Genomic DNA, 27,830 nt, shown 5'->3' with positions numbered 1-27,830 from the left:
AATCTTTTTAAACATCACACTGAAGGACCTTTCATGGACTTTCTCGGTCCATTGCCCCTAAATTCAAGGGCCCAGCACAGCATACTTTTAGAGTTGTATTATTGTTACAACCAGGGTTCCCAGGTTAATCAGTAATCTTCCATGGGTAATCTTCCACATAATATAACTTAATGGCAAATGTATTTTTTGTAGCTGTTGACATAACATATCTTAAACATTGCGTTGATGTGTTTTTTTTTTTTACCATCACATACATTTCTTCATTTTCTTACTGTGTTCTCTTTTCATGTGAACCAGCAAGCTGAATTATATTTGAATAGAGTTTGAATAACATCAGGACAGTGGGGCAAACAATAGTATTGTTCTACAGTTCTGTTTCTGCAGACCACCTATAACATTTGATAAAAACATTTACAGCAAAGTATAACATGCAGTTCTGTTTATGTCAAACATGAAAATGTAATTATAGTACTTCGAAAAGTTGGAGAAGTGCCTTTCAGTTGTGCTGTGCAACAGTGATGACAGACAATACTGAAAGACCCTTCATTTCAATTCTTACAAAGAATATAAAAATAAAAGCACTTACAATGACCCATGTCTATTTCTATTTTAAAAACCTTAAAAACTTTCAAGGATTCAACCCTAAAACGGGAGCAAATTTGTTTGACCTCTTCCAAAAACATGGGTAGGAAACAATGAGCAACAAGACATAGTCCAAAAATTAGCAGGAACTTTTTTTAAAAAAAGAGGAACAAGGGAATTACCTGAAAATAAGCAAATAAAAGTAGTAATAATAAAAATTCTCTTGTTACCTTTCACTAATTTATTGCAATTTGCGGGACATGTCCTGCCATGTTGCTCATTGCCTTTCTTCTCATATTTTCAAAATATATCAACCAATTTTCTCAGGTTATAAAGGGTTAAATAGCTTGTGAAAGGCATCTCAACACAGCACAAGAAAACTGATGTCAAAACAAGGTTTCAAGGATTTAAAGGACCTGTGGAAGAATGTGTGGAAGTGTTGTGTTTTTAAAACCAGATGCCCTCTAGTGGCTGGTTTACAAACATGCAGTAGCTCTTAAGCTACTTTTGAGCCCTGCACTTGAAAATTAATCTAATTAAACAACATGATTTATTTAGAAAAAAAAAATCCAACTGAGAATATGTACAATAAGTCTCACTTACACTGTGTATGCATGTAAGCATATGTCTTTTTGAAACTAAAGTGTTGCAGCATTTGTTGCTGACTGGTTAAATCAGTGATTTGTTATGAAAGAAGCTGCTGTTTGTCTGTAACAGGTATAATGAAGAGGTCTAACTCCATGTCCTACGTGGATGGCTGTGTTGGGACATGGCCCAAAGAAAAACGGTTAGTATCTAAGCTCCATAGAGCAGGCAACATTCATTGACCTACGAATATGAAGTGTATTGTTGTTTCCCAGTTAAACTAACAATAAGTTTCCTTCCTCCCTCAGCTCCTCCTCTCGGGGAATCTCCTTTGAGATTCCACTGGATGGAGACCCGACTGTGCCGCTGTGTGAAGCTCCCTCCCTCCGCGGGATGACTCGCTCTGCCAGTAGTGACGGTCTCGGATTCAAAGTTCACTATGCATCTCGAGGGGGCATGAGGCGCCACCTCTCCCTCATGCCTGTTGATGTAAACGGCCAGGGCAGACACATACCTGAGGAGGATGAGGACTTCACCCCCCACAAACCCCTGGGGCGGAACAACACATTCTCAGTCAAGAACCAAAGCAGGTACAGCAGAGGGATGATTTTTAAACGAACTGAACCACCAAATTGTCAATTTAAAAGTTTTGTTTAAGTTTTGTTTGTTTAAAACAGTTTTGTTGTTTGGGGGAAATTTAACTATTTTTCATACTTTTGTAGAGTGGTCTAAAGTCATATTTGCACGAGGCTAGTATTACCTGTGGACCTCCTGTAATTAATAATCATTGGGGAAGTCATCTTTGATGTTAATCCTGTGAGAATCTGCCATGTCCATAATTCCACAGCAAATTAGCTGCCAAATCTTACCAAACACAGAGGATGTGATAATATTAATCCTGTGCGGATCATCTCTGTGATTTGGGTTTATATTAAGGGTTTTCTTTATACCCTATTTCTGCCTCTTTCCCATTCAAGAATAACAGAGGCTGTGTTGGTTATCATGAATAAAAATTCTGACAGTGGTATTCAGTGCAGGAGGCTCTTCTTCCTACACAACATAGAGACCCATTTGCAGAAAACGCAAACTCAAATCAACAAAAAGAGCGAAGTCTGAAAAGATGATGACATGGATGTGACAGTATGTGGCAGAATCAATTCTTTTTGTTAAACCCACATCTACAAAAAAAAGGAGGTTAACACTATACATTCCCGCTAGCAGTGCTCTATAAGAGGGATGTCTCGATCAAGTTTTTTGGCACCCAATCCCAATCCAAGTCATTTGATATTGAGTTTCTGCCAATACCAAATCCCGATCTTGTATTTACCTGGATAATACAGCTGCACAATGCACACTTCTTTGAAAGTAAAAAAAAAAAAATTTAATTTATAGTTATGATAATTAGATATATAGTGCTTTGTAAAAATTTTCCCTAGATTTAATTTTTTTTGTCTAATTTGCTAATATCTTGCAATTTACGGAACAATTCTTGCCAAGTTGCTTATTGTCTTTTTTCCCATGTTTTTGAAATAAATCAAACCAATGTGCTTCAAGGGGTTCAAAGGTTTAAATACATGTGAAAGGCATCTGAATGCAACACAAAAGAAGTGATCTTGATCCAGGATTCAAAGGGCTAAACAACCATCAGTTAATTTACCCAAACCTGTCTTTAGGTACTCTAATGGAGTCCTTCCAGACAGCAGCCACAGCCCCAACAATCACCACGGCAACCACAGTGGCCACATCAGCCCATCAACTCCTCCGAGCATTGAAGAGGCCCTGAAGATTATCCACGACACTGAACGGCCCCACGCTAGCCTGGGCGTGGGAGACGGAGACAATGGCTTCTTTCTCCACGGCGCAGAGCCTTCAGACCCTTTAGACCCTCCAGGGGCCCAAGGTCAAGGAGACGACCCGGGTTCAGCTAAGGCTCGGCTGAACGACCATGATGCCAACTCTGTGTCCACCGATGAAGTTGACACGGGTATCCATGTGAGGACTGAGGACATCCAGAGCTTGGATGAGGACTCCTCCTCTCTGAGAGACTATTCAGACATAGACCCAGACTGTGAGGCCATGACGCGGTCGTGCCCGCTGCCTGACCAGCAGGTGAAGGAGAGAAGCAGGGAAGGAGGACGGAGAGAGGTCGGTGATGCTAACTACGATGGTGAGAGGGGTGGCGGAGGTGAGAGGAGCAGCCCTTGTCCCAGTTCAGTGCCCACAATCCCCAGATCCCACACGGTCAGCCCCACCTCGTCCTCTGGGGGCTCTGGAGGAGGAATGGTCCGGATGACGAGCTTTGCAGAGCAGAAGTTCAGGAAGCTGGAAGGAAGGAGCAGCGGAGGAACCACTCCAGAGAGTTCAGATCTCAATGTGCCGTATACACACCCGCCAAAAAGCATCTCTTCTCAGGTTTGTGTGTCACTCATTTCCTTTTTAATTTAAACTCTATCTTTGTTGCAGAGGTGATTTGGCATAGAGTTAACGTCAAGGATATTTGCCCTTTTTTCTAGATATCTACACCTCCTTTGCCAATCACATCTCCCTCTCCAGTGACGCCTTCCCCCAGAGATCCATCCCACCTGATAGCCTCAGAGATGATTCAGCTGAGGATGAAGCTGGAGGAGAAACGTAGAGCCATTGAAGCCCAGAAGAAAAAGGTAAACGGATAAACACAATGAAAGATTTTCAGTGGTATATAGTTTCTTTTTTAAGTCTCTTTTTATTGTTTTAAAATGACAAAATGAACATATACAAACAAAATTCACATCCACATGAACATTAAGGATGTTTGAGCATGAAAATAAATAAATAAATAAAATAAAATGTAAAAAATCAAGTTGAAAAATATTATTTAAAAAATAAAAGAAAATAGTAAAAAAAAAAGAATAAAATATGAATAAAAATAAGTACATAAGTTAGTGAATACATACATTCTTTAAACTAACATACTGGTTCATAACATACATGCAAGACAGTGGGTGACGAACATACATTAAAAAAAACACATGAACATGAAGACCTTTAAGTGTATAAAAATAAATAAATTTAAAAAAAGTTGAAAAAATAAGAAAATAATAATGATAAAAATAAAATAGAAAAGAATAAAATGAAGATAAAAACAAGTACATGGGTAATTAAATAAATACATTCTTTAAACTACAATATCGGTTAAAAACAAAGACAATGGGGGACTAATGGTTATACTACAATGTCTTTCTAATTTTATTTCACATGAGGTCAGGTCTAAGATTGATACTATCCATTTCAGAGTTCTAAAAATCAAAGTAAATTTGTGCTGGTTTATAGCTTTAATGTAAATGTTCACACCATGCTGACCTCTTCATATTTTCCAGGTGGAAGCAGCTTTCACCCGCCATCGTCAGAGGATGGGCAGAACAGCCTTTCTGAATGTAGTGAGAAGAAAAGGAATCACTGCCCCTCTCAGCCCGAGCTCAGCGGCAGCAGAAACGCCTTCTCCAGAGCCACTCACAGCCTCAAAGGAAACCAGCCAGGGCAGCATGGAGCGGGCGGAGAGATGCAAGCCAGACGGAGCAGCTCCTAAATCCCCCTGTGAGGATGGTGGAGGTTAGTGTCACTCACAGATGATGTATAAGAATGCTTTACTTGGCAGTGGCAGAAATCTATTTAGTAGTGCCTACTCGCTACAACACTCCCTAAAAACAGCATCTTAACAAATAGGATTGTTCCTAGTTCTTGTGGTGCGGACACAACAAAAAGGTTCTTAGAACTATGTCAAGGTTCCTGCGGTGAGAAATAGCCTTGTTGGTTGATAGTTTTTGATGACTAAACTACAAAATATGACAACTAGAGTGGCAGAGCTGTGAATGAATCATTAAATTGAACATTGACTGACTGACCCGTGTATGTAATGTGGTGATGCAGGTGTGGCTCCAGGAGAGATCGACCTTACAGAATACACACGCTCCATTGAGAGGCTGAACACGTCGCTGGGCTTCCTGCAGACGGAGATGCAGCGTTTGGCTCAGCAGCAGGAGAAGATCATGTCCATGAGAGAGCAGCAGCAACAAGCCTGGGTCATTCCTCCTCCTGCTCCATCTCCACACAGGTATTCATGTTAGATTTTGATAATATAGCTAAAAAAAAAAGGTTTACAATCATGTGATCTGTATGTGTTGTCTTTCCCCTCAGGCAGCTCCGTGAGTTACGCAGCAGCAGTGTAACGGGCCGGGGGTCAGGCCGAGGCTCCGTTGGGTCATTGTCTCCCATCCTGTCTTCTTCTGGCTCTCCCCGCGCTCCCAATCGTTCCCCTGCTGGCATTAAGCGGCGGCCGGCCTCCTTCCACGCAAGGACACCTCGGACTCCGCGACCAAATGATCTGAAGGTCACACCTTTCAGTCGAATGCTCAACACCCCCACCTCAGTGGACAGCCTGCCCAGACTGAGGCGTTTCACCTCCAGCCAAACCCAGATCAGCTCGTTTGCTTACTTGGGCCACGATGAGGGGCAACAGGACAGAAAGAACCAAGAGGCCAAGGACAACAAAGAAAACAATAAGGACAAAGAAGAGGCAGCAGTAAAGAAGAGTGCTGGCACTCCTCCGCCTTCTACTAAAGAAGCAGCCAAAGAGAAGGAAGATGAGCGACAGGAGGAAAGAAAGAAGTGTGAAATCAAACAGAGGTCGTCAGAGGTTTTGTGTCAACCGGTGTCTGACATCCAAGGGCCCACAAGCAGCCGGGTCAAGGGGGACTCCCAGGACAAGAGAGACCTGGTGGAGGTGCCTCTGTCTGGGCTGAAACCTTCAGGAGGAGCAGCTGAGGGAGGTGGAGAGGCAGGAGGAGACACGTATGGAGAAGACCAAAAGATGTGCTGTGGATTCTTCTTCAAGGTGAGCTGAAGCAACAGAATTATTTGATCATATTAATAGGCACATTAAAATATTTGTAATCTTTATAATGTCTAGGATAATCCATATAATAGTTTCTGCAAATATTATCACTATCATGAATTTCATTCTGTATTTAAGGTGGACTGAATTTGACACACGTTTAGCCATGAATTTTACCCATAAACTAAACTAACTTGACTTGGTCTGCTTCCCTTGGCCCTATTTTATCACCTCCATACTACTTCTAGTGACTTTTTTTTTGGTGGAAATAGAGGCTGACAACTTTCCATTAGAAAGCAAAAAAAGGTATTTCCCAAAATGTTGAACTATTGCTTTTAACTTTTTCCAAAAGGCTAGAGTTTATACACACAAAAGACACAAGGCTCTCGAAAATCAAGGCTTCTATATATTTTGGATGCAACTAATTATATTAGTTATTAGCATTATATTTGATGCTGAGCGCATTATGACTCTTTTAGGACCGGAGACTTGCCTGTCTTGACTTGGGACTTGAGAACAAAGACTTACTTGTGATTTGCAAAACAATGACTTGGTCCCACCTCTGTTCATAACAAACTTTTTCTAACAGACATTTTGACTTGTAATGAAAGAAAAGCACAGATGGTACTGATAGTAATAATGATGGTGGTTTACCTACAATTATTGCAGCGCAGCGCAGCAGTTAATAATGTCATTAGTTGCACCTGTTTGGTCAAAATGTCTGAAAAAGGGGTCTACATTTTATCCTCCCTTTTATCACCCTTTCCCTCAGTAAAACTAGAATATTGACTTATAAACACAGATAATTAACGTCTCATTAATAATAAAGCACATAAATCCTTATGGTGCTATATGCAGGCTGCAGCAACAGGAAGAATCTCACACTGCGTGAGTCAGGCACAGCATGTGCAGTGTTGTGCCTGTTGAGCCATGAGCTGATTAAATACAATACATATGTGAATCTAGGCCAAACAAACAGCCAGAACACAGATGCATGTTAGACCATTAGAGCTCTGATTATAGAGCAATGTCAGAGCTTTGCTGACAGAAGGTAATTACACAACGTCACATCGAATAGAACCATCATTCCAGTGATTACACACTCAAGCGTTATTTGTCTTAATAACTTAATGCACGATTTAGTAATTCATCAGCTGAGTAAACATGCGTTCCCACCCATCAAACACCAGGATGATGTGAAAGGAGAAGACGACATGGCAGCAAAGAAAGCAGCTCTGCTGGAGAAGAGGCTGCGGAGGGAGAAGGAGACGCAGGAGAAGAAGCAACAGCAGGAGCTGGACCAGGAGCAGAAGCGGGAAGCTGCACGGTCTGTGCGACTTCTTACTCTCTGTTTGCTAATGCTGACGCTTTTCCCAGGTTTATAGCATGAATACACACACACTTTTAAACTCGAGTGTGTAGTCAAACAATCAATCTTTATCTTTGTCTCTTGCTCCAGGTTAAAAGCTGAGGAGGAGCAACAGAAGAAGGACGAAGAGAAGGCGAGGAGGGAATACATCAAGAATGAATATATGAGGAGGAAGCAGCTCAAGCTGATGGATGACATGGACGAGGTCATCAAGCCCCGGTCTGGAAGTCTCAAGAAGAAGCCTCGACCCAAGTCCATCCACAGAGACGTCATGGAGTCGTCAACGCCCCCTGTGAGAGCGACAGGTGAGCAACATATAAATCAAATGCACAAACACAAACTTATTGCCAGGGCTGGAAAATAACTTTTTTGTCCACCTGCCACTGTTGCTGGTGAACTCGAAAATCCACCATCCACTCAACAGATTACCATTGTTTTTTTTGGCTGGTGAGTGGAGCAAATCTAGCAGCCACTTGTATATTTTACCAACGTTTGGCTGTTGCAAATTTCCAGCCCTTCTTATCGCTGTATGACAGCTGCTGATCTGTGCTTGACCTGTCTTTGTGCTGCAGGCGTGCGTCCACGAGGCTTCTCAGTGTCAAGTGTTTCTTTGGCATCTCTCAATCTGGCTGACAATGACAGAGATCAGCCAAACAACAGGAAGAACAACAGGTGAGACCCACTTCCTGCCTGTAACATGGATTTTAGACTCTCTTACCTTGTGCTTGATTTATAAATAGCAGATGTAAAAAGCTCAAGAGAAACTCATATTCTACCTGCATCTGTTTTTATCAGTAAAATCCTGCTAACCTAAATTAAAAAAACAAAATAATTATGCTGTGTTTACATGGAACTGTATACGGCAGAAAGACATCTTTTGGAAGGCACAGGAAAAACAAACAAAAAGGTGTTTGCTGTCTACCATCTGCATTAATGCATCTGAACGCAACATTACACCTTTGAATTAGGTGGAAATATATTAAATAGAAATGTTGAAACTAAAAAGTACTTATTTAAAAAAAAGAACACAGATAAGATAACAAAGTTGAGGCTTGCAGTTTGTCTTGTGTGTTTACCAATTTCAAAGGAAGCTCAGTTATCCTGTTGAGTTACAGCAAATGTGAAGTGGTTAAAATTTGTATTTTGCATCTTTAAAGTACTGCAAAGTGTACTGCTTTGTAGTACTTTTAACTTGTAAGGTGGGTGGGTCCTATCTTATAATTTTAATGATCATGTTTTCTTTTTGGGTCTGTATAAAAAAAGTAAAGCGAAGAACTAAACGACACCTCAGTTCTGTCAGCCTCTTCTGTCTACCACCTTCCATTTCCATCCCAAATCAGTTACTAATTAAAGTTGGCTGATAACTTGTAGTGCTGACTTTACATGCACCTCATTTTCATACACCTTTTCTTCAAATTCCTCATAATCTTGTTTTAATTTTGAATTATAAATCCCACAATATAACACTTGTTATGCATGTTCATGAAAACCGCTACAAGTATTTCAGAGTCACTTTTTTTCATTTCATTTTCACTTATTCAGTTTGTGCAGTTCACCATCTACATATTGCCACCATTGTGATGTGCACTCCCACAATTAGGATTGCAACGGTATGAGATTTTCACGGTACGATAACCGTCTCCGTAAATATTGCAGCTTCACGGTATTATGATATTACAGAATTATTATTACTAACAGTCAGAATGAACCTGAAATGAATGAAAATGGATATTTTTGGTTAAACAATTGTTTGATAACAATAAGTGAAACTTAATACAATTTTTAAATAGAAGTATGTGTAAAAAGTCTCGCTTTTGAAAATAACTAAAACAAAGGTGAGAATCTTTGTCCAATTGCATTTTTTTAATGATAACCGTCAGTTTTCATATCAGGATTCACCCTGAAACCAATATACCGCTGCAACCCTACCCACAATAAAACTTCTAAAAATTTAACTTCAACTCCATATTTCATCTTTGTCACACTTTAATTTTACTCTTCTGTGGTTTTAACTGGGATGGAATGTTTTGATGTTGAAGTTATTTTTTCATATTGTTAAGTCTTGACTTTTATGAGGTTTAAACTCTTTTATCCCTCTCTGCTTTCTCTTTCTATTTTGCATGCGTCCCTCAGAGGCAATAAAGTAGCCCATATCCCGTTCTATCTAAGCTCTCCCAAAGAAAGAAAGGGAAGGTTAGTAAGTGGTGCTTCAACGGATGAAGCTGGATGTGGCTCAATGTAGAAATAGACCCATGTAACTTTACCTTTGTGTTTATTTAGACACTCATTCAGCGCAGACTCACATAACAGTAGACAAATGTGTCAATTGTGAAATATTTTCATGTACTACATCACTGCTGATTCTGTATTAAGGTACAAGGGACCAGTGTGCGCCGAGATGTTCGCCTCAGTGCTCCTGCTCTTCATCCTCTCTGCCGTTTGCAGTGTTGCTGTCAGGCTGCTGTTTGCTCTCTTCTCTCTGCTGGCTGCTCTGCGCTTTACCAATGTGTTGCTGTTTTCTTCCACAAGTACTCGAGCTCACCCCTCACAGTAGCTATAAAGACAGCAGTGAGACTTTGCTTTGCTTGGCCGAACATGCTTTTCTGTCCCTCGCTGCGCAGCTTCTTCGGAGTATGTACAGTTTGATGTATAATGCAAGACAACAGGCAGGGATTGGACAATTGTGTCACAGCGTCTGACCTTGTTTTGCAACATCTCTCTCTCTCTCTCTCTCTCTCTCTGTCTCTGTCTGTGTGCATGTCTGTTTGTGCAATCTGTCGGTGTACGCTCTCATATCTCCTTCATGCTCATGTGTATCAACTTTTATGTGTTTGTTGTGGTTTTCTGTTATGTCCTTGTGTGTCATTTGTTGGTTTGTGTGTAATCGTCTCTAGGCCGGACTCCGCAGAGGGTTTTTCTTCATGTCCTTCGACTGGTAGTCGTAACGGAGAGAAGGATTGGGAAAATGACTCCACCACCTCATCCACTCCCTCCAACAATGAGTACACAGGTAGATGACATACCAGTGCTTTTTAAATGGGCAGGGAATTGTTTTAAAAATAATGTTACCCGTACCCTTAAAGTGAGACCGATGCCAATTAGCAGAGTCTTTGAGGTCACATGTGAGCTCACACGTACCCAGTAAGGGTTCACACCTCACAAGGTTTAAAATCCACAGCTAATGACCAGTCTGACAGGACTGAAGAAGCCTCTTGAATGAGAGGTGAATCATTGTCAAGAATCTGAAGTCTAGTCTAGTTGCCTACAATATAGCACTTAGAATTACCATGACCTTAATGACTGAAAACCTTCACCAACAATGCAAAACCAAATATGTATGCAATGTTTTCCAAAGCATCACTTAATGTATATATATAAGCAAACCATTAATAATAAATAAAAAATCTCATCTTTTTTGTTGAAATAAGGTCTGTTAAGACCATTTATTGTAATTTTTACTATCAGGTGATTTCTGCATTCTGATTCTCTGTCTACTGGCATGGATAATAAAGCATAAAGTATTTTAATAACAATGACGAATTTATGAGTGCATTTATGGTGGAAACTCACTGCTACAATATTAGTAATTTTGTGTATGGAACATAAATGGATTTTGAACAGCTTGCAGCAGTGGGCAAATCCATACAAATAGTCTTTTTTTTTTTATAATTCAAAAAGTTCAAAAAAGGATCGAATGCAGGAATCGTTTGACTTGAGAAGTTTCAGATACTATCTAGTATTGGGTTATTTTGGTCAATACCTTAAAGGTATCTAGTATGGATACTCAGCTCTACTGTTTACACAGTTTTTCAACATTTACGCAGCTACTGTGACATGACGTGACATTTCATGTTTGCTGTCTCATGCTTGTGCTTCCTTCTCACAGGACCCAAACTATACAAGGAGCCTAGTGCCAAGTCCAACAAGCACATCATCCAGAACGCGCTGGCTCACTGCTGCCTGGCTGGCAAGGTCAACGAAGGGCAGAAGAACAAGATACTTGATGTATGATTTACAATTTTGTGTCTCTTTTTCTGTATTTAAGGTCCAGTGGTGAAAGATTTAGCAAGATTTAGTGGGCTCTAGCGGTGAGGATTGCAGATTACAGTGAGCTGAAACTTCTGCACAGTTTACACAATTAGAAACAGTTAGAATTCCTTCAGCACTCAAATTATCCACAGAGGTCTCTAACTTCTCAGAATAAACAGCCCAGATGGTTGAAACCAGTTCAAACACTGAATAAAGCAGTTTCACATCTAAAAATTGTCGCAGGGGGGGCTGCTAAATACAGTGGTTCAAGTGATTGCACGCTAAAGAAAACATATTTATGATATTATATTCCATTTCTGCCAATACAACCCCCTAAATCTTACACACTGGACCTTTAAATATTCTGCACAAAACAATGACTTTTCTTTGTCGTCTTTGTCTACAGGAAATGGAGAAATCTGAAGCTAATAACTTCCTGGTGTTGTTCCGTGACGGCGGATGCCAGTTCAGGTCTGTGTACGCCTACTGCCCCGAGACAGAGGAGATCACCAAACTGGCCGGCATCGGGCCAAGAAGCATCACGACCAAGATGATTGAGGGCCTGTACAAGTACAACTCGGACAGGAAGCAATTCAGCCAGATCCCAGCCAAAACCATGTCTGCCAGCGTGGACGCCATCACCATCGCCAGCCATCTGTGGCAAACCAAGAAGCAGGGGACGCCCAAAAAACTGCACACTAAGTAGCACCAGATGGCCCGGGCAAGATTTGCATCTCTGGAACAAACACAGGAGAATTTGTGGATTTTACTATTTCATTAAATGGACACATGGTCCCACTGTAATAAATCACAACTGGAATGTAGAACACAAACGGGCCTCACAGGCGTTGTTGTTACAGAGTTGACTGTTGTGCTCTGGACAACTTAAAAGGGGCACAAGTGTGTACTTGTCAGCATGTGTATCAATGTTCTCATGTGCCAAAAAAAGAGAAGAAAAGGCGGACCAATGCCTTACCTAGTTGAACCACTGAAGCACTGAATGTCACACCTCAGAGAGGTAGTTTGGTTTCTATAAGTTGATCATGCGTGGCCTTATGCTTGTTTTGTGTCATATGGATGCACCGTGAGTGTCGGTGTCATTTGTCAGCGCCTTTTGAAAATGTCCGTTGTGATACAGGAGAGGTTGTGTGTACTCATAGGTCTGGGATCAGATAACATCGCCTGCAAGTTGTTATAAAGGTGGTGTGACTGATCTGTGATCAGGTAGAGGCAGCATTTTTGATGACCGTTCTGCTGCTACACAGGCATGTTTTTTTTTTTTGTTGTTGTTTTTTTTAACATGTGACTGAAAAACAGTTCAAATTTGTGTATGTGTGTGTATAGTGAAGTGCCATGACGAGTGAGGAAAATACCTCAGTTGGTGATTGCAATTACTTTCCAAAAGTGTGAGAGCATATGGAGTACCATGAGACAATTCTGGATAGCACCTGCAATATAATTTATTTCATTTTGATAATGCTTTGAAGATATTTTAAAAGGCGTCTCAGATTTTATCCAGAGAAACATAATATAGTGTGCGTATATAAGTTTAATTCGTTTGTATATGATGGCAGATCCATTCGAAAACAAACAAGTCCGCTTGCAGTAGCTTTGGAGTAGCTTTTATAATTTATCACGTGTGTGTATCAGTACGTATGTCGTTGTTTGGGGCCTTTAATTGTGCTACAAATGCAAAAATTGTCACCACTGATAAGATGATCATCAGTAGTAGAATAGATGGAAATCCACCCTGTGTCATCTGTCTGTGCAATCTAAGAGTAATTTCAATAATCACCATTGACCATGTTGCGGTTGGAACTAACAAATACTCAAGATGCCACTTTCACGTGGATATTGTCTTCACGTTTAGATCCTGATTACCCCCCTGAAGTAGTTCACACTTGTAAATAAATAAATTAATTCACCTATGATAGCACTTCAAGACCCTGTCCACTGTCGTTAGGTCATTCAGGACTGTCATGCTTGTTACTTTACTTTTACATTATTGTTACTTCTTTTTTTTTTTAAATCACGTTCTTTCAGTATGTGTTGACACTGTACAGATATATTTTTGGCATATAGAAGTATTTTTTGTAATGACATTGACCTGTCGGAGGTGTGAACTAATGAAGCAGTTGTTGAAGGAAATGTGTTGAAAGCAAAGGCAAAGTCTTAATGAGGCTTTATTGTGGTATTGTATGAAATCCATTAAGTATACTGAAAAAAATCACAGTATTTTTTTCCAACTCTGAATTCATTTTCTTTCCAATTTACTAAATATGCTGAACTGTTACTTGGATTTTTTGTTTGTTTTTTGTTTTTTTATTACTTTGAGCTTTATTAAAATGCCAGCTATCAACAGTATTCATGGTGTCTCATTTCATATCACGTCTCGATTGATACAAGTATAATGATGATAATATCCTCAGTTTAGCCGATATTAATGTTGTTCAACACGCTTTCTGTCATCATATCACTCTACCACTTTGCAAAGACTGAAGGAAAATACAAGTCTACACCTGCAAGCAGTGATTCCAGGGTTCAAGCCAACACAGACTGCTGGAAGTTGAAAGCTTCAACAGATTAAGACCTTTGACAGTTTGAGACACCTGCTTTAAAGATAACTGTCAGGTATTATGATGATCAGACAGAAACTCATTCATTCGCAACCACATCTGTGCCAGGCAATGCTCTTTTTCAGCAACACCATCACCCTACTTTGGTCAATTTTGAAAACCTTTTTTGAATACAGTTTAACAGCTTAATTAAAAACATTCACATATTCAAGTTTGTTGATATTTGGACAAACTGTCATTGATTTATGATCAAACTAGGTCATTGGCCAGGCCAATGCAAATGTTTACAACTGATGGTGCCCCCTATTGAGCGGTTTTAAAAAAGTTTATCATATGTGGTTCAACATTATTATTTAACATATCCTGCGAGGTTTGTGAAGATTGGTCAATCTATTTCTGATTTACATTTTGATTTTTACATTTTGGCCACGCCTATATGTTCATATTCATAGCAACCCCTACTGTTCATTTTGAATGAAACTTTCAGGGTTTAATAAGATTATTATCTGGGACATTTTCCCTAAATGTATAGGACAGTTGATGAGAGACAGGAAAGCTGGGAAAGAGAGGGGGGGATGACATGCAGCAAAAGGCCACATCCCAGACTCGAATTTATGGAGACACATCCTGCCAGTTTTGTGATAACTGGCTCAATAGGTAAGGAGATGGAACTCTTTCAATTGCACTGAGTCTATTTATGTGTTGAGCCACACCTTTTAAAAAAAAAAAAAAAAAATAGATATCAACAAGTTTTATGCAACTTTTTATAAACTTGGTCCAACAGTGATCAATAAAATCCAATGAGATTTTGTAGTGGAGTAGATAGAGTAGCAGAAAATACTCAAATTAAGTGCATTTTCATGATTAAAAGATTTTTTAAATTGTTTTTATGTGTACAAAACAATGTAACTGATAGAAAGTAGCACAATCAATAGCAGAACAAATTTTAAAAAGAGAGCTAAGGTGCAAAATATATCTAAAATAAAGTACAATAATTATGTGTGCCATTTTTGGGATATTCTTGGGAAAACCATCCATACAGATCAAAACTCAAATGAGGGATTTTCAATCAATCAATAAATCAATCAATTTTATTTATAATGCCCATTATCACAAAACACATTTTACCGCAGAGGGCTTTTACAGCAGACGACATCCGTCTGCCCTTAGACCCTCACATCGTCCAAGGAAAAACTTCCCCAAAAAGCCCTGTTTTCAGTCCTAATATTCACCCTACTATAAACACCTTCCAAAGCCGGTGTACCACGTTGTATCCCTGCTGCGAATGTAAACCTCAGTGGGTGCGTAGGGCTGGATGTAGGCGGTGCTCCTGCAGGCAGCCGGCAGCAGCAGCAGCAGCAGCAGCAGGGCTGGGCGGCAGCAGCAGCAGCAGACCGCAGCGGAGCGGCAGAGAGAGATTCAGCAGGGAGGAGACACAGTCACACAAGGAGGAGGAGATAGCCGGGCAGGACAAACACCACTGACAATACCGAGCGGCACTCGTCGTGACAGCGTCTGTCAGCAGCGAGGAATCACCCGTGGGGACACTGTTTTTTCACCTCATGTATTTATAGAAACAGGTGAGCATGAAACGCAGCAGATCCGTGTTGTTTGGGGGTAGCTGTCACCCCGCCCGCCCTGCTAACTAGCAGATGATGCCTCCCTCCTCTCGGCCTGGCTAGCTAGTCAGTCCCCCCCTCTCTCTCTCACCGGGGAAATTAGCCCGCTTTATATGAGCTCTGACGGTAACTAGTTATTTGTTTATGTTCGCTGTAATCCGGTCGTTAAATTCACAAGCTACGAAAAGCTAACAAGTAGCCTAAGCTCCTTACTGTGTTTGACTTGAGGCTTAGAGCCAGTGTTATTAGCTAACCATCTCTCATGTTAGCTTAGCAGGACTGCTGCAGTGTCTGCCTGTGATTACTTGATGGCAAAAAAGCTTTCTCGCAAGTTCTGTAGCTGCTGATATGTTATTGTTGATAGATGGATGAACACAAATACATTAGAAGCTACTTACTGTCATGACAATATGTACGTGATTATTTTCTCCTCTGTAAACAGTACATGTGGAGCAATGCGCATCCTGTCAAGCTAAGTTAGATACTGTCTTTATCCAACAACCTCTGTGTTTTAGCCTCTGTAACACCTCTTTATCAAGGTTTAAGGCTAAATGTGAATACATTATCACCTGTAAAAGCTAAAATGATCAGTGGTATGATGCTGGATAGTGGTTAAATTCGTTAAATGAAATGCTGAAAGCAGTCTCTGTTCATCTGGATAACACCAACAGTGGATTTGACTGGGTGTTGCCCAAAGATAAATTTAACATACAAACAAGAGATTGTTGCAAATCATAACAAACTGCACAGGTTACAAAAAGAAAAAACTGCAGAGTTGAAGAAGTCATGTGAGAGTTGTTATGGGGCTTCATACATTGTAAGTTTCATGCATGAACTTTTTGTTTTGTTATTTGATTAGACTGGACAAAGGTAAATATTAGGGTTGACTGATATTGGTTCTTCAGTGCAGATACCAATACCAGTTATTAGTAGTTAATGAGATTGATGACAGATATGCATTTACAATAAAAATGAAAATCTTTGTCAATATTTATGCAATATTTGCGAGCAAACTTTAAGCTGTGTAAAACAAAAATTTAAGAACTGGTTTTTTTTTGTTAATTTAGACAGTTTCGCATGTGTGTAGTAGGGAGTTACCATATAGTTTTCTTGATATCATAATATGTGACAAGATATCCTCTTAGATTTTGAATATTGTAATATTTTAAGTGTTGTTGTTTTTCCTAGTGTTTAGGTCATTATTACAGTAGAGTGATATGATTTTCTGAACTTACCAGACTATTCTAGCAGTCTTTTTTTATACCTTTACCCACTAAGTCATTGTATCCACATTACTAAAATTCTCATAATGTAAATATTTTGTGAAAGCACCAGTGGTCAGCCCTACAATATTATTTCAATATCGATATAGAGGTATTTGGCCCAAAATATTGTGAAATATATACTTTTGTAGTGCGGCCTGGGCACGGTGGTTCAGTGGTAGCACTGTTACCTCACAGCAAGACGGTTCCAGTTTTGACCCCAGCGGCCCTTCAGCCGAGGCCCCTCTGAGTGGAGTTTGCATGTTCTCCCCGTGTCAGCGTGGGTTTTCTCTGGGTTCTGTGTCTTCCTCCCACAGTCCAAACGCATGCAGGTCAGGTTAATTGCCTATGGGTGTGAATGTGAGCGTGAATGGTTGTCTGTCTCTATGTGTTAACCCTGTGATGGTCTGGCGAACCGTCCAGGGCGTACTCCGCCTCTGGGAGAGGCTCCAACCCCCCGCTACCACTAACAGGATGAGTGGTTTAAGATAATGAATGAATTAATGTATAATGATATTTGATTCCTGCATACCACCCACTGCCTTCGTTTGTTGTTTTATTTTTATTTTTAAGATTATTTTTTGGGGCTTTTTAGCCTTTAATCGATAGGACAGCTTAAGAGTGAAAAGGGGAGAGAGAGAGGGGGCGATAAACAGCAAAGGGCCAAGGCTGGAATCGAACCCGTGACTGTTGCGGTGAGGACACAACCTCTGTATATGAGAGGCCTGCTCCATCCACTGATCCACCAGACACCCCTAGTGTGCAGTTCTATTAACATTTAGCTTCTTTGCCCTTGTCATTGGCAGCCCGTCGTCACCATGACAGCGGAGGAAACCATAAATGTGAAGGAGGTGGAGATCATCAAGGCGATCTTGGACTTTCTCAACTCCAGGAAGCTGCACATCAGCATGCTGGCCCTGGAGAAGGAGAGTGGCGTCATCAATGGGCTCTACTCGGACGACATGCTCTTCCTCAGGTATATGAACTCAGGTTGCAGCTCCAGAAAGCTGGCTACTATGAGGCAGAAACAACAGGAGACCGTTTCAGTCATAATAAGTTTAGTGTTTCTGATAGTGTCCTCTACATTGAGCATAATGTAACACTGCACCGCTGCTGGAGATGTGAGTGCTCCCTTGAAAGTCTGCCAACCGTGTGTGGTCTGTAATTCTACTCGACCTAAGTTTTAAATACATTTTGGTATTTCACCTTGTGTGAAGTGTCCGTTGATAGCTTGTCTCACCTTGTCATGGTACAGCTTTATATAATATCACAGCTCTTCAGCTGATAAAAAATAATCTACAAATTTGGATTCCATATGTTATTTGTGTATTAAATGAGCAACATGTAGGATTCACAGGATTTAGTGTTATCTAGCAGTGAGGACGTTCAAGAGGTTTTTACCTGAAGGCGAACTATTCGCAGAAGTCTCTTCCTCTCCAAAACAAACAGAGCAGCAAACAAACCAGCAAAAAAAAATTTAATAGGGCAGTTTCACATAACAAAAAAAAGGGACTGTTAACTATGGTGGCCGACGTGGAGAAGCGTACAGCCCCATGCTAGAGCAAGTGTTTAGTTTGTCTGCTCTGGGCTGCTGTAGAAATATGGCAATGCAATCTCTGTAGATGACATTCTCCCTATGCAGAGATAAACGCCTTACCTTAAGTTAACAAAAACACAACAATTCTTATTGATTATACTCAAATGAAAACATAATTATTATATTGTATTCATTTTATGCCAGTGTATCCCCCTAAATCCTACACATCGGACCTTGACGGACCAACTTGTTTCTGTTTCAGGCAACTGGTGCTTGATGGCCAGTGGGATGAGGTCCTGCAGTTCATTCAGCCTTTGGAGTGCATGGATAAGTTTGACAGAAAAAGGTGAGTTCAGTGTATCACTGTCAGTATGTTCAGGTTCATGTATCCGTTGTTGATGTTGGAGTAGCCCAGAGCAGCAAAGTTAGACGCAAACAGCACCAACACTTGCTTCTTTCTGTGTCATGATTTCTAACATCAGCTGACTTATGTGCAGGTTTCGCTACATCATCCTCAAGCAGAAGTTTCTGGAGGCTCTGTGTGTGAATAACGCCATGTCTGCAGAAGATGAGCCACAGCATGTGAGTCACTAAACGTGGTATATGTCTGATTATCGGTATGTTTATAAAGTGCTCTCAGCCTCCCAAATGATGAGCAGAGCCTTGAATTCTCATCACATTGAATAGATTTTGTAACAGCGCAGCTTTGTTTTCCCACTGACTGTCACTGGTTGTCATGGCAGTAAGCAAGGCATCTCAATCTCAAAGACAAGAAGAGAAACAGACAGTGTTGTTCAATAAATGCACTGTACACTGCAAGTCATTCTGAATAAGTCTCGCAATCTTTGAAAGCGAGGAGAAGGCAGGCTGCGTGTGTGTGAGCTCAGCACTGGCTACATTTGCATGTAAGGAGTGACGTGACTATTGGCTTCTCTGTGGTCAAGGACTTATCCGGATTAAGCTGTTTATGTGCAGCTCTGATACTACTTCATCGGCTGTCCATGTCAGAATAAACCGTTATTATATTTCTGTTCACCTGTGATGTTCTACCCACAGAAGATTTGGTCAAAGGGCTAAAAAAAATGTAGCCATCTGCTGTCACCTTTCCTTTTTTCTGAACTGTAGATTGCATTTGTCACAGCAGAAAAAAACGATGACCCAGTAACAACAATAACAGTAAGCCGTGGATGCTGTTATTATTTTTCTCAACATGAAAATGTAGTCATGTTTCAAGGCGTGTATGAAAATGTTCAGAAATCCAGAATGATCTAAAGTAAAATAAAACAGTAAATGTTTTAATCACACTGTAATCAGTTAATTATGGGAATAAGCAGGTTACATTTTATTGTAATCACAGTGTTTATTTTTTTTGGGTTGTATTTCATTAATAACATGTCAATCCTAATCTTGTTTCTATATAACACATGCACGTAAATGTTGCCACTAAAAGAGGAAGATGTGGAACCAGAGGGCATAAAAACAATGACTGAAGAATTAAATACACCTGAGGAGTTGTCAGCAGTTTTACCCAAACATGATAGAACATTTTCTTTGTATAATTTCTTCATGAACTGTAGAAATGTCACCACAACAAATGCATAATGAAATATTGACATTGATGCTGGGGGCCATCTTGTTATCAGCTCTGCAGAGGCTTGACAACTCTGAATCAAATCTAGATGTTTGTCAGTGCTAATTGGTAAAAACTAGGGATGCACTGACTTATTGGCCAAACTTTAGTATATATGAATATTTGCCTTGTTGACTGCCATCTGCCTATCGACAAATACAATGATGTACACCAATGGCGGTGAACGATATGTACCTAGTGTTGCATATTTTTTTCATTGGCTGAATGTCATTTTCTCATTAATATTGTTGTTTAATCATTAATATTCAAAGAGGAGGCCGTATAGGAAGGCTAATTTTTGTTTTGTAACATGTTCAGCCCCATGTTCCAGCCTGCTGCAGCCTGTGTGTGTTGCATATCAGAAACACAAAAACATTTTATTCTGTATGAAAAACATAAGAGGTGAAATATATACCTATCCATGTTTGTATTTTTTAGTACATTTATTTTTCAGTATTTTATTGCTTTTATTTTTTACATTAAATCTGTGTTTTACAAAGGTTTTTGTTTGGCTGTGTTAGTACTGAAAAAAATCAGTACTGTCTGTCCTATCCTAAAAAGGTTTTTGAAGCAGTAATGTGTGGAAAAAAAATCTTTTATGTGAAAGACTATATTTAAGGTTGTTTCATCAGTTTGTTTGATTGAAATTGTGGTCATTCAAAGGTAATTTAATGAAGGGCTTGATTATTTAAAAACTCTTGAACTGATTTATATATATATATATATAATTTATATATATATATATATATATATATATATATATATATATATATATATATATATATATATATATATATATATATATAATTAAAATGTCTTTGTTTCCCTGGCACAAAAGAGGAAAAAAATAACAAAACAAAGTCTACAACAAAAAACATTGTTATTGGAAAGTTTTTATTTTAACTATCGGTATCAGCCCAGAATTTTCTCGATAAATTTCACAATGTATAACAAGGAATACACCCCTTGTAATAAATTATCAAACAAATCAATAAATGTGACACTTTCTCAAGCACACATGCAAGGACATATATTCAGACCTCTTTCTATTCATGCTCTAGCTGCGGGCCTGTGAGCAGAGCTTTGAATGCAGCTGGTGACACTGTGCCAGAGCTATCGTGTCCTATTAAATGGATTAGCTCAGACTACTTCGGACATCTGTGGACATCAGTGCATTAGTGTGCCGATGGGTGTGCATTGGTTATTGTGATATGGCATTGATTGCGTGTTGGCAATGACTTTACAGAGTGGATCAGGACACAATTTTAGGAATAAGACCAAAGTGTCCTCTGTCCTTTTTTTCTGGATCATTTTGTGCACATTATCCTGGAAGCTGCCCTTTTGTTTTTCAGTCTCGTGATATTTAAAAGTCATCTGTGCCTCTGGTGTGCTGCCGCAGACAAAGCTCTCTCTTTAAAAGTAGCTTGTTTTTCTATCTCTGCTGTTTAGGGAGAAACTTCTACTCGTTCATCAGCGACAATCTATTATATTTTATCTTATATATATATTTTATATTATATTTCATCTTTTTTAGTTGGAGTTCACCATGCAGGAAGCAGTCAAGTGTCTCCACGCCCTGGAGGAATTCTGTCCCTCTAAAGACGACTACAGCAAACTGTGTCTGCTCCTCACGCTGCCTCGCCTCACAAACCATGCTGAGTTCAAGGTAATATTAGTGAAAGTGGATCAAAACAGAAATATGTTTTTGTTTTGTTTTTTTGCAATTTTCTGTAATGGGAAGCATCTTTTTTTTATCTCTTGTGCGCTTTTTGCGTTAAATTGATTTCACTCACAAACAATACTTTGTTTATCTATTTTTCTGCCTGTATCCTGCAGGATTGGAACCCGAGCACGGCAAGAGTGCAGTGTTTTGAGGAGGCATGCACCATGGTAGCAGAGTTCATCCCTGCAGACAGGAAACTGAGTGAGGCTGGATTCAAGGCCAGCAAGGATCGACTCTTCCAACTGCTCCTTAAAGGAGTCCTCTATGAGTGCTGTGTGGAGTTCTGCCAGGTGTGAACCACTAAAACCATACATAAATACTGTGGCCTGAACCAGTTTACAGATGGGTTTGTGTAATGTTTGCATGCAGTTTAAGGGAAAGTTATCCCAAAAATCAAAAACACATATTTTTCCTATTAACTGTAGGGATATTTATCATCAAGAATGTTTTAGTTTGAGTTGCCAAGTGTTGGAGATACACGCTTCCTTCTGTGCAGTAATGGTTGCTGAGCGGACTTCAGTAGAAAGAGAATAGTTCCTACATGAAACTGCTCACAACAAGGAGCAACAACAGAGCCTCATCTCCGCTGTACCTTTCAGCAAACAGAATCAACTGCACAAACAATTGCAAGTGCATATCAACAAATTCAGTTTGACAACATTAACGCTAGGTAAGACACAAAATAAAATAATAAGATAAAGCACAAGGAAAAACCAAAAAATAACAAAAAGCAGCAATAATTCATCATTTTAAATAAAGGACTGGAAAGTTACAAAAAAGTAAAGTATATATAACAGTATATAGTAAGTATTACAAGACTGAAGTGTCAATGATTAGACTAAAAACGGTTGACTTATAGCATAAAACTTCTGAAAACCCTCCTTTAGATTAGCGAATTCTCTCCAAAGTCAGATTGCTCAGCCTGTGGATTATCTTGAGTAACCAGGTCATGATTTCTGGACTGTGCTGTTGAATTTTTCACATTTTTTTGTGGCACGTTGAGCACCACAAATAGAGTGCCCTAAATCCATTATATTGGAGAAAAGGCGGCCATCTCTACGGCCAATATCTCCTCAGCAGCTCAAACCAAAACAATCTAGATGAGTAAATACCCCCCAAGGTAAGAGGAAAAATGTGTTTTTGATTTTGGGTGAACTGCCCCTTTCAACATGCGGCCTGTTGCATTTATTTGTGTGCAGAGCAAGGCGACAGGTGAAGAGATCACAGAGAGCGAGGTTCTCCTGGGTGTCGACTTGCTCTGTGGTAACGGCTGCGACGACCTGGACCTGTCTCTGCTCTCCTGGATGCAGAACCTCTCCCACACCGTCTTCTCCTGCGCCTTCGAACAGAAACAACTCAACATCCACGTCGACCGCTTGGTGAAGCCCGCAAAGACCGGTTATGCTGACCTTCTCACCCCGCTCATCAGCAAACTGTCTCCGTACCCCTCTTCCCCACTGCGCCGCCCGCAGTCCGCTGATACCTACATGTCGCGCTCCTTGAACCCGGCCTTGGATGGATTGTCTTACGGGCTGTCTGGTCAAGATAAGAGAGCGAGTGGCGGGGAAGTAGCGCCGGGTAAAGGGGTCTCTCCCATGTCCCACTCGTTTGCCAACTTCCACTACCCCGGAGCTGGAGGGCAGAGCCTGAGCAGGAGTCTCATGATGGAGAGCTCCGACTGCCACAGCATATTTGAGGAATCCCCTGAAACGTAAGAAAGAGCGGATCATTTTTGTTTCGTTTTAATATTGAGGTTTAATGCTTTGCCTGATGTCTCTGATAATCTGTCGCCCTGATGTGTTTTCTCTGTAAAGGTCGAGGACAGAGACACCTGTGGATAAGATGATGAGTTCAGGTGGCGCTCAGAGCTTGCGTCCTGCGTCAGCTCCAGGCGAGGATGCGCCATCAGATGGCTCTGCTGACAGGAACGAGGTAAATATCATAGACCTGTTTAGCTCGTTAGACCTGTTGTATGTTTATTTTTGATCAAGCACTTTATTTTATCACATTCCTGCATTGTTTTCTTTCCTTGATGGGTGTTGCCTGCACTGAAGGTCTATATATAGGCCTGTTCTGATTAATTGTTTTCCCAGAGTGTCTGAGTCATCCTTCTCCTGCAAGTCTGCATCACAGTCTAGTCTGTCAGGGCTGACATGGCTGCTTAGAGTCACAGGCTTAGTTCAATCTAGCTCTGAGCTCCTCTGCACAGATGTGACCTGTTTTTAAAGGAAGTTGGCCTTGTTTTAGTTTGTTCATTGTGTATTTTTTTATCATTCTCACCACATCATGTACACCATAAACCCTTGTGCATGTCGGAAAGGGGCTTCTGTATGTCTACGCACAGACACATTGTCGATAATACATTAATTTAAAGAAAATTAGGCTGAAGAAACCTTTTCAAAAACAAGGGGAGGTTAGTTATTGTACTGTAGTTTGGCCCACTGATTCATCGCAATTTGTTATACTTCTCTTGAGTTATATCTGAAATCTGAACGTGCAGACATGATGCACATATTTTTTCATTCAGTGTTCATTCAGATTCAGTGGGGCTTAAACACTGTCTGAGGATATCATCATCTCTGATGTCAGGGCTTTAAATACTTTTCTCTTTATACATGTACTGGTGGATGTAACTTTGAAAATGACATTCACAACAAATATTTTTATTTACACCCAAATAGTGTCCTTTTGCAAAACAAATCCAGTTTCAACCACAGCAACATTTTTTGAAGAATGAAGACTATGAGAAAATCATCAATATGTTACAGAGTAAATTCTTCAAAACTTTACAGTAAAATAATATAAAATTTATAAAATTATTGGACAGTTTTTTTTCGTAGTCAGGGTTATTCCTGAACAAGGTCACATTAGAAATTTCAGTAAACCTCTGAAGGGAAAACATTCATTCATTTACTGTCATTTAATTTGTGATCATTTGAAAAATGATGATATTTTGTTACAATATTATTTAAGTTGACTTTCCATGAACAGTCAGGACTTCTTCAACAAGATTTCTTAATATGTTATGTGTTTTAAATTATTGCTGTAATGCTATCTTTTTTTGGTCATTTTTGGCCTCTCTAAGTAAAAATACTGTAACTGCAAGAATTGATGGTCAGTCTGTAGGCTGACAGTGTCCTCTCTTTTTGCACTGTACCATTATACATTTATTTTTCACTAGGTGGGAAAATGGGCATGTGGCATGAGAGTGTGTGAAAAGTATTTGTTGCAAAAGTCTCACGATCAATGCGTGACAAATGGCAACCCTGCACAACATATTTTATGTACCAAGTTTTGTGCATTGTTGCATATAGAGCCGAGAATTACGAGCAGAACTAATGTTCATATGGACATGGTATTTTGAGCCTTGGTTATCCGTTGTGAACAAAAGTCCATAAATGCGCTTATCAATCAGAAAACAAAAAGAGCCTTGTCTTAGAATCAGCATGTTTTCTTTATCATCGAAGTAGTAAAATAACAACAGAGACCAAATGATAAGATATATAATCTGTTAGATTTAGAATAACTTGCTGCATACATTTCTTTATTAATGTTGAAGGGGTGTTTCCTCTGGTCCTTTGTTTTCAGTATCCAGTCAGTCACAATGGAGACAGAGGGGGCAGGAACCCAAATAGAGTTAGTTCTAGGTCAATAGAGACACGTGGCTCAAGCACCCAGGAGTTTAAACACAAAAATGAGTCATTCCTGCCCTCGTGTTGCTTATAAACACAGACTTAACACAGTATCCATCTCTGTCTGTCTCGTGCTTTCTATTCTGGGCCCCTGTGCGCAGCCCTGTGTGAAGTTAGTGCTTTGTACTGCCTTCCTCGTCACCCTAGAGACACACAGAGGCCAAAAACAGAAGCAGACTTTGGGGCCTCTGTGATCTCACTGTCGCACTCCTCCCACCTTTTCTTTCTTGTTCTCCTCTCTGCCCTCCATCCCATTTCAGGAGTGGGCACACGGCCAGTATCACTTCCCTCCCCAAACATACAGTAGATCCGTTTCCATCAGATTGTCTGTACAGGAAGCTGAGGACAGAGAGGGGAAGTGACTTGTCCTCAGCTATCAGTCTCACTCTCCTCCCTCCTCTAATACCTGAACTGACAGAAGAGCACAGTGGAGCAGCCGAGTTCATCTGATCACAGTGCTGCCTTTGACTTCTGTTATTATGACTTGGCAGTGACCTTCCTCAGATGTTAAATGCTTCACTGTGTCGTATGGTGTATGAATACTATGCTTTGTGTGAGCCAAATTGTCTCCAAATAATGTTCAGTTCATATGCTCATGCCTGTGTTCATATTTTCTGTTGAAGCTGTGTACCTGTGCCTTCTCCAGACTGACTCAAAGGAATACTTCACCAAAAAATGATCATTTGTAGATCATAGTGGGCGAGGAATCCAAAAACTCATTTGTTATTATTATTCTTTTTTACAAATTAAGGAAAAAGTGGTTGAAGTTTATCAACAGCAGAGCTAAATCAAAATGTCTGTTTACAAAATCCCACACAAGTCTGCAGAGAAATCCAGGTCTCACTTATTCAGTCCAATTATTATGCTCAGTACTTCCCAAATACATGCATTTTTACCAAAATCTTACTATTTGAAACATACAAACACATAAATGTTTGATATATTTGTGTTTTGAAGCACACTTCATACTCAAAAATTCACAAGAGAAGTTGAAACTTGCAAATACTTGCATTGCGTCAGTAAGACAGTGTATCTCTTAATAACATCAACTCTCTGTACTGCCCTTCTAATTTTCCAGTTTTTCAGGCTTATGTTGGAGCTGAATATAATTTGTTGCTATTTAAAATATGAATGAGGAGAGTGATATAAAGTTTCCTTTTCAGTAGTGATAAAACTGCAAAAAATACAAAAAAACAACCTGAGCTTCAGATGGACTTTATTCACACTAATAAGCTACAAAAATTAAAAAATTCAGCACGGATTAATTAGTCAATGAACATGTGTGTGTGGTATGTGCACATACTGCAAATAGCAGCTGATCATTTTGTGGGTGAAGTATCCCTTTAATCTGCCCTCTAGAATGAGTTGCCCAACAAAAGGTTAACTTCATAAATGGCGTTAAACGGGCAGTAGGACTAACAGATCAATACAAGGGAAAAGTTAAAGGAACTTTTCCGAGCATATAACGTTGTTTTTTCTTTAATGGCATCCTGTTCATCCCTCAGCTTCGCGACTCAACAGAGAAGTATGAGGAGTACTATCGGCAGCGTCTTCGTGTGCAGCAGCACCTGGAGCAGAAGCAGCAGCAGAGGCAGATGTACCAGCAGATGCTGTTGGAAGGAGGGGTCCAGCAGCAGCCTCCACCCAGCGACATGCAGCACAGCCTCACAGAGAAGTTCCTCAACAGGTACAGACACAGTGAGAGATGCCTAAAATGTTCCTCTGTCAGATAGGTAGTGTACATCTGGGACATACACACCTCTGTCATAAGTCAAATGGCTAAGTTCAGTCTGTCGGTGCAGCTTGCCTGAATCCAGCTTTTTAATTAGTGTATGGCTTTCATTGTTCTCATACAGTAGACGAGCAGCTGTCAGACACGGAGAAGTAGACATGTTAAGGCCCTGATAATGATGAACCCCATGTGGCTTTTCCTAGTATGACATACACACCTCCCCCAAACCCGCCTCCATCCACACTGCACCATCTGTGGTGATTAGCTGCATCACATCACATGGGACCATGTCCTCATGTGTACCAGTGAGACACAATATTAGACCCAGACTCCTCTCAATAATAGCAATTAATTTAAACATGAACCTATGCAACTTAAAAATGCTCCCAAAACACCATGAGATAATATTAAGCTTTATGTTTATGACAGAAATTACGTTTGAAATGCGTGTTTTTGTCAGCAGGACAAAGGCCCTTTGATTTGTCCCCTGGGAGATCCTCTGCATTATTCACAAGGGTAGCTGTGCATAATGACATCATTACATCAGTTTTCTTTTGTCCTCAGCTCTTTGGAGTGTAAGGCACACTACACCCCAAAATCAAAAACACAGTTTAATCTTATCTG

General features: G+C 40.1%; 2 protein-coding genes across 4 annotated transcripts in view; both read left to right on the top strand.

Moving 5' to 3' along the window:
• camsap2b (calmodulin regulated spectrin-associated protein family, member 2b) overlaps positions 1-13,799 on the top strand; it is a 44,980-nt gene extending 31,181 nt beyond the window's left edge. The window contains exons 9-22 of one of the 2 annotated variants that reach the window (XM_042497345.2): positions 1,300-1,369; positions 1,476-1,757; positions 2,841-3,579; positions 3,681-3,827; positions 4,524-4,755; positions 5,074-5,257; positions 5,341-6,037; positions 7,228-7,364; positions 7,497-7,711; positions 7,979-8,078; positions 9,540-9,599; positions 10,301-10,416; positions 11,293-11,411; positions 11,842-13,799. In XM_042497345.2, coding sequence (XP_042353279.2) covers positions 1,300-1,369; positions 1,476-1,757; positions 2,841-3,579; positions 3,681-3,827; positions 4,524-4,755; positions 5,074-5,257; positions 5,341-6,037; positions 7,228-7,364; positions 7,497-7,711; positions 7,979-8,078; positions 9,540-9,599; positions 10,301-10,416; positions 11,293-11,411; positions 11,842-12,141 — 3,398 coding nt within the window. In that variant the 3' untranslated portion in view covers positions 12,142-13,799. The remainder of the gene's footprint in view (positions 1-1,299; positions 1,370-1,475; positions 1,758-2,840; positions 3,580-3,680; positions 3,828-4,523; positions 4,756-5,073; positions 5,258-5,340; positions 6,038-7,227; positions 7,365-7,496; positions 7,712-7,978; positions 8,079-9,539; positions 9,600-10,300; positions 10,417-11,292; positions 11,412-11,841) is intronic. The other variant, XM_042497346.2, reaches the window with a different exon arrangement.
• Positions 13,800-15,372: 1,573 nt separating this feature from the next.
• The window catches only part of wdr47a (WD repeat domain 47a), a 53,260-nt gene continuing 40,802 nt past the window's right edge, over positions 15,373-27,830 (top strand). Inside the window, exons 1-9 of one of the 2 annotated variants that reach the window (XM_088085397.1) lie at positions 15,373-15,591; positions 17,699-17,868; positions 18,692-18,775; positions 18,927-19,011; positions 21,594-21,725; positions 21,896-22,072; positions 22,982-23,493; positions 23,597-23,714; positions 26,980-27,161. In XM_088085397.1, the coding sequence (XP_087941523.1) occupies positions 17,711-17,868; positions 18,692-18,775; positions 18,927-19,011; positions 21,594-21,725; positions 21,896-22,072; positions 22,982-23,493; positions 23,597-23,714; positions 26,980-27,161 (1,448 nt within the window). In that variant the 5' untranslated portion in view covers positions 15,373-15,591; positions 17,699-17,710. The remainder of the gene's footprint in view (positions 15,592-17,698; positions 17,869-18,691; positions 18,776-18,926; positions 19,012-21,593; positions 21,726-21,895; positions 22,073-22,981; positions 23,494-23,596; positions 23,715-26,979; positions 27,162-27,830) is intronic. The other variant, XM_088085396.1, reaches the window with a different exon arrangement.

This window comes from Plectropomus leopardus, chromosome 12 (assembly GCF_026936395.1).
Source record: "Plectropomus leopardus strain MGB_pleo_1.0 chromosome 12, ASM2693639v1, whole genome shotgun sequence".
NCBI classification, from domain to species: Eukaryota; Metazoa; Chordata; class Actinopteri; order Perciformes; family Serranidae; genus Plectropomus; species Plectropomus leopardus.
Note: the sequence above shows the minus strand (reverse complement) of the source record. Positions and strands in the feature narration are given on the sequence as shown.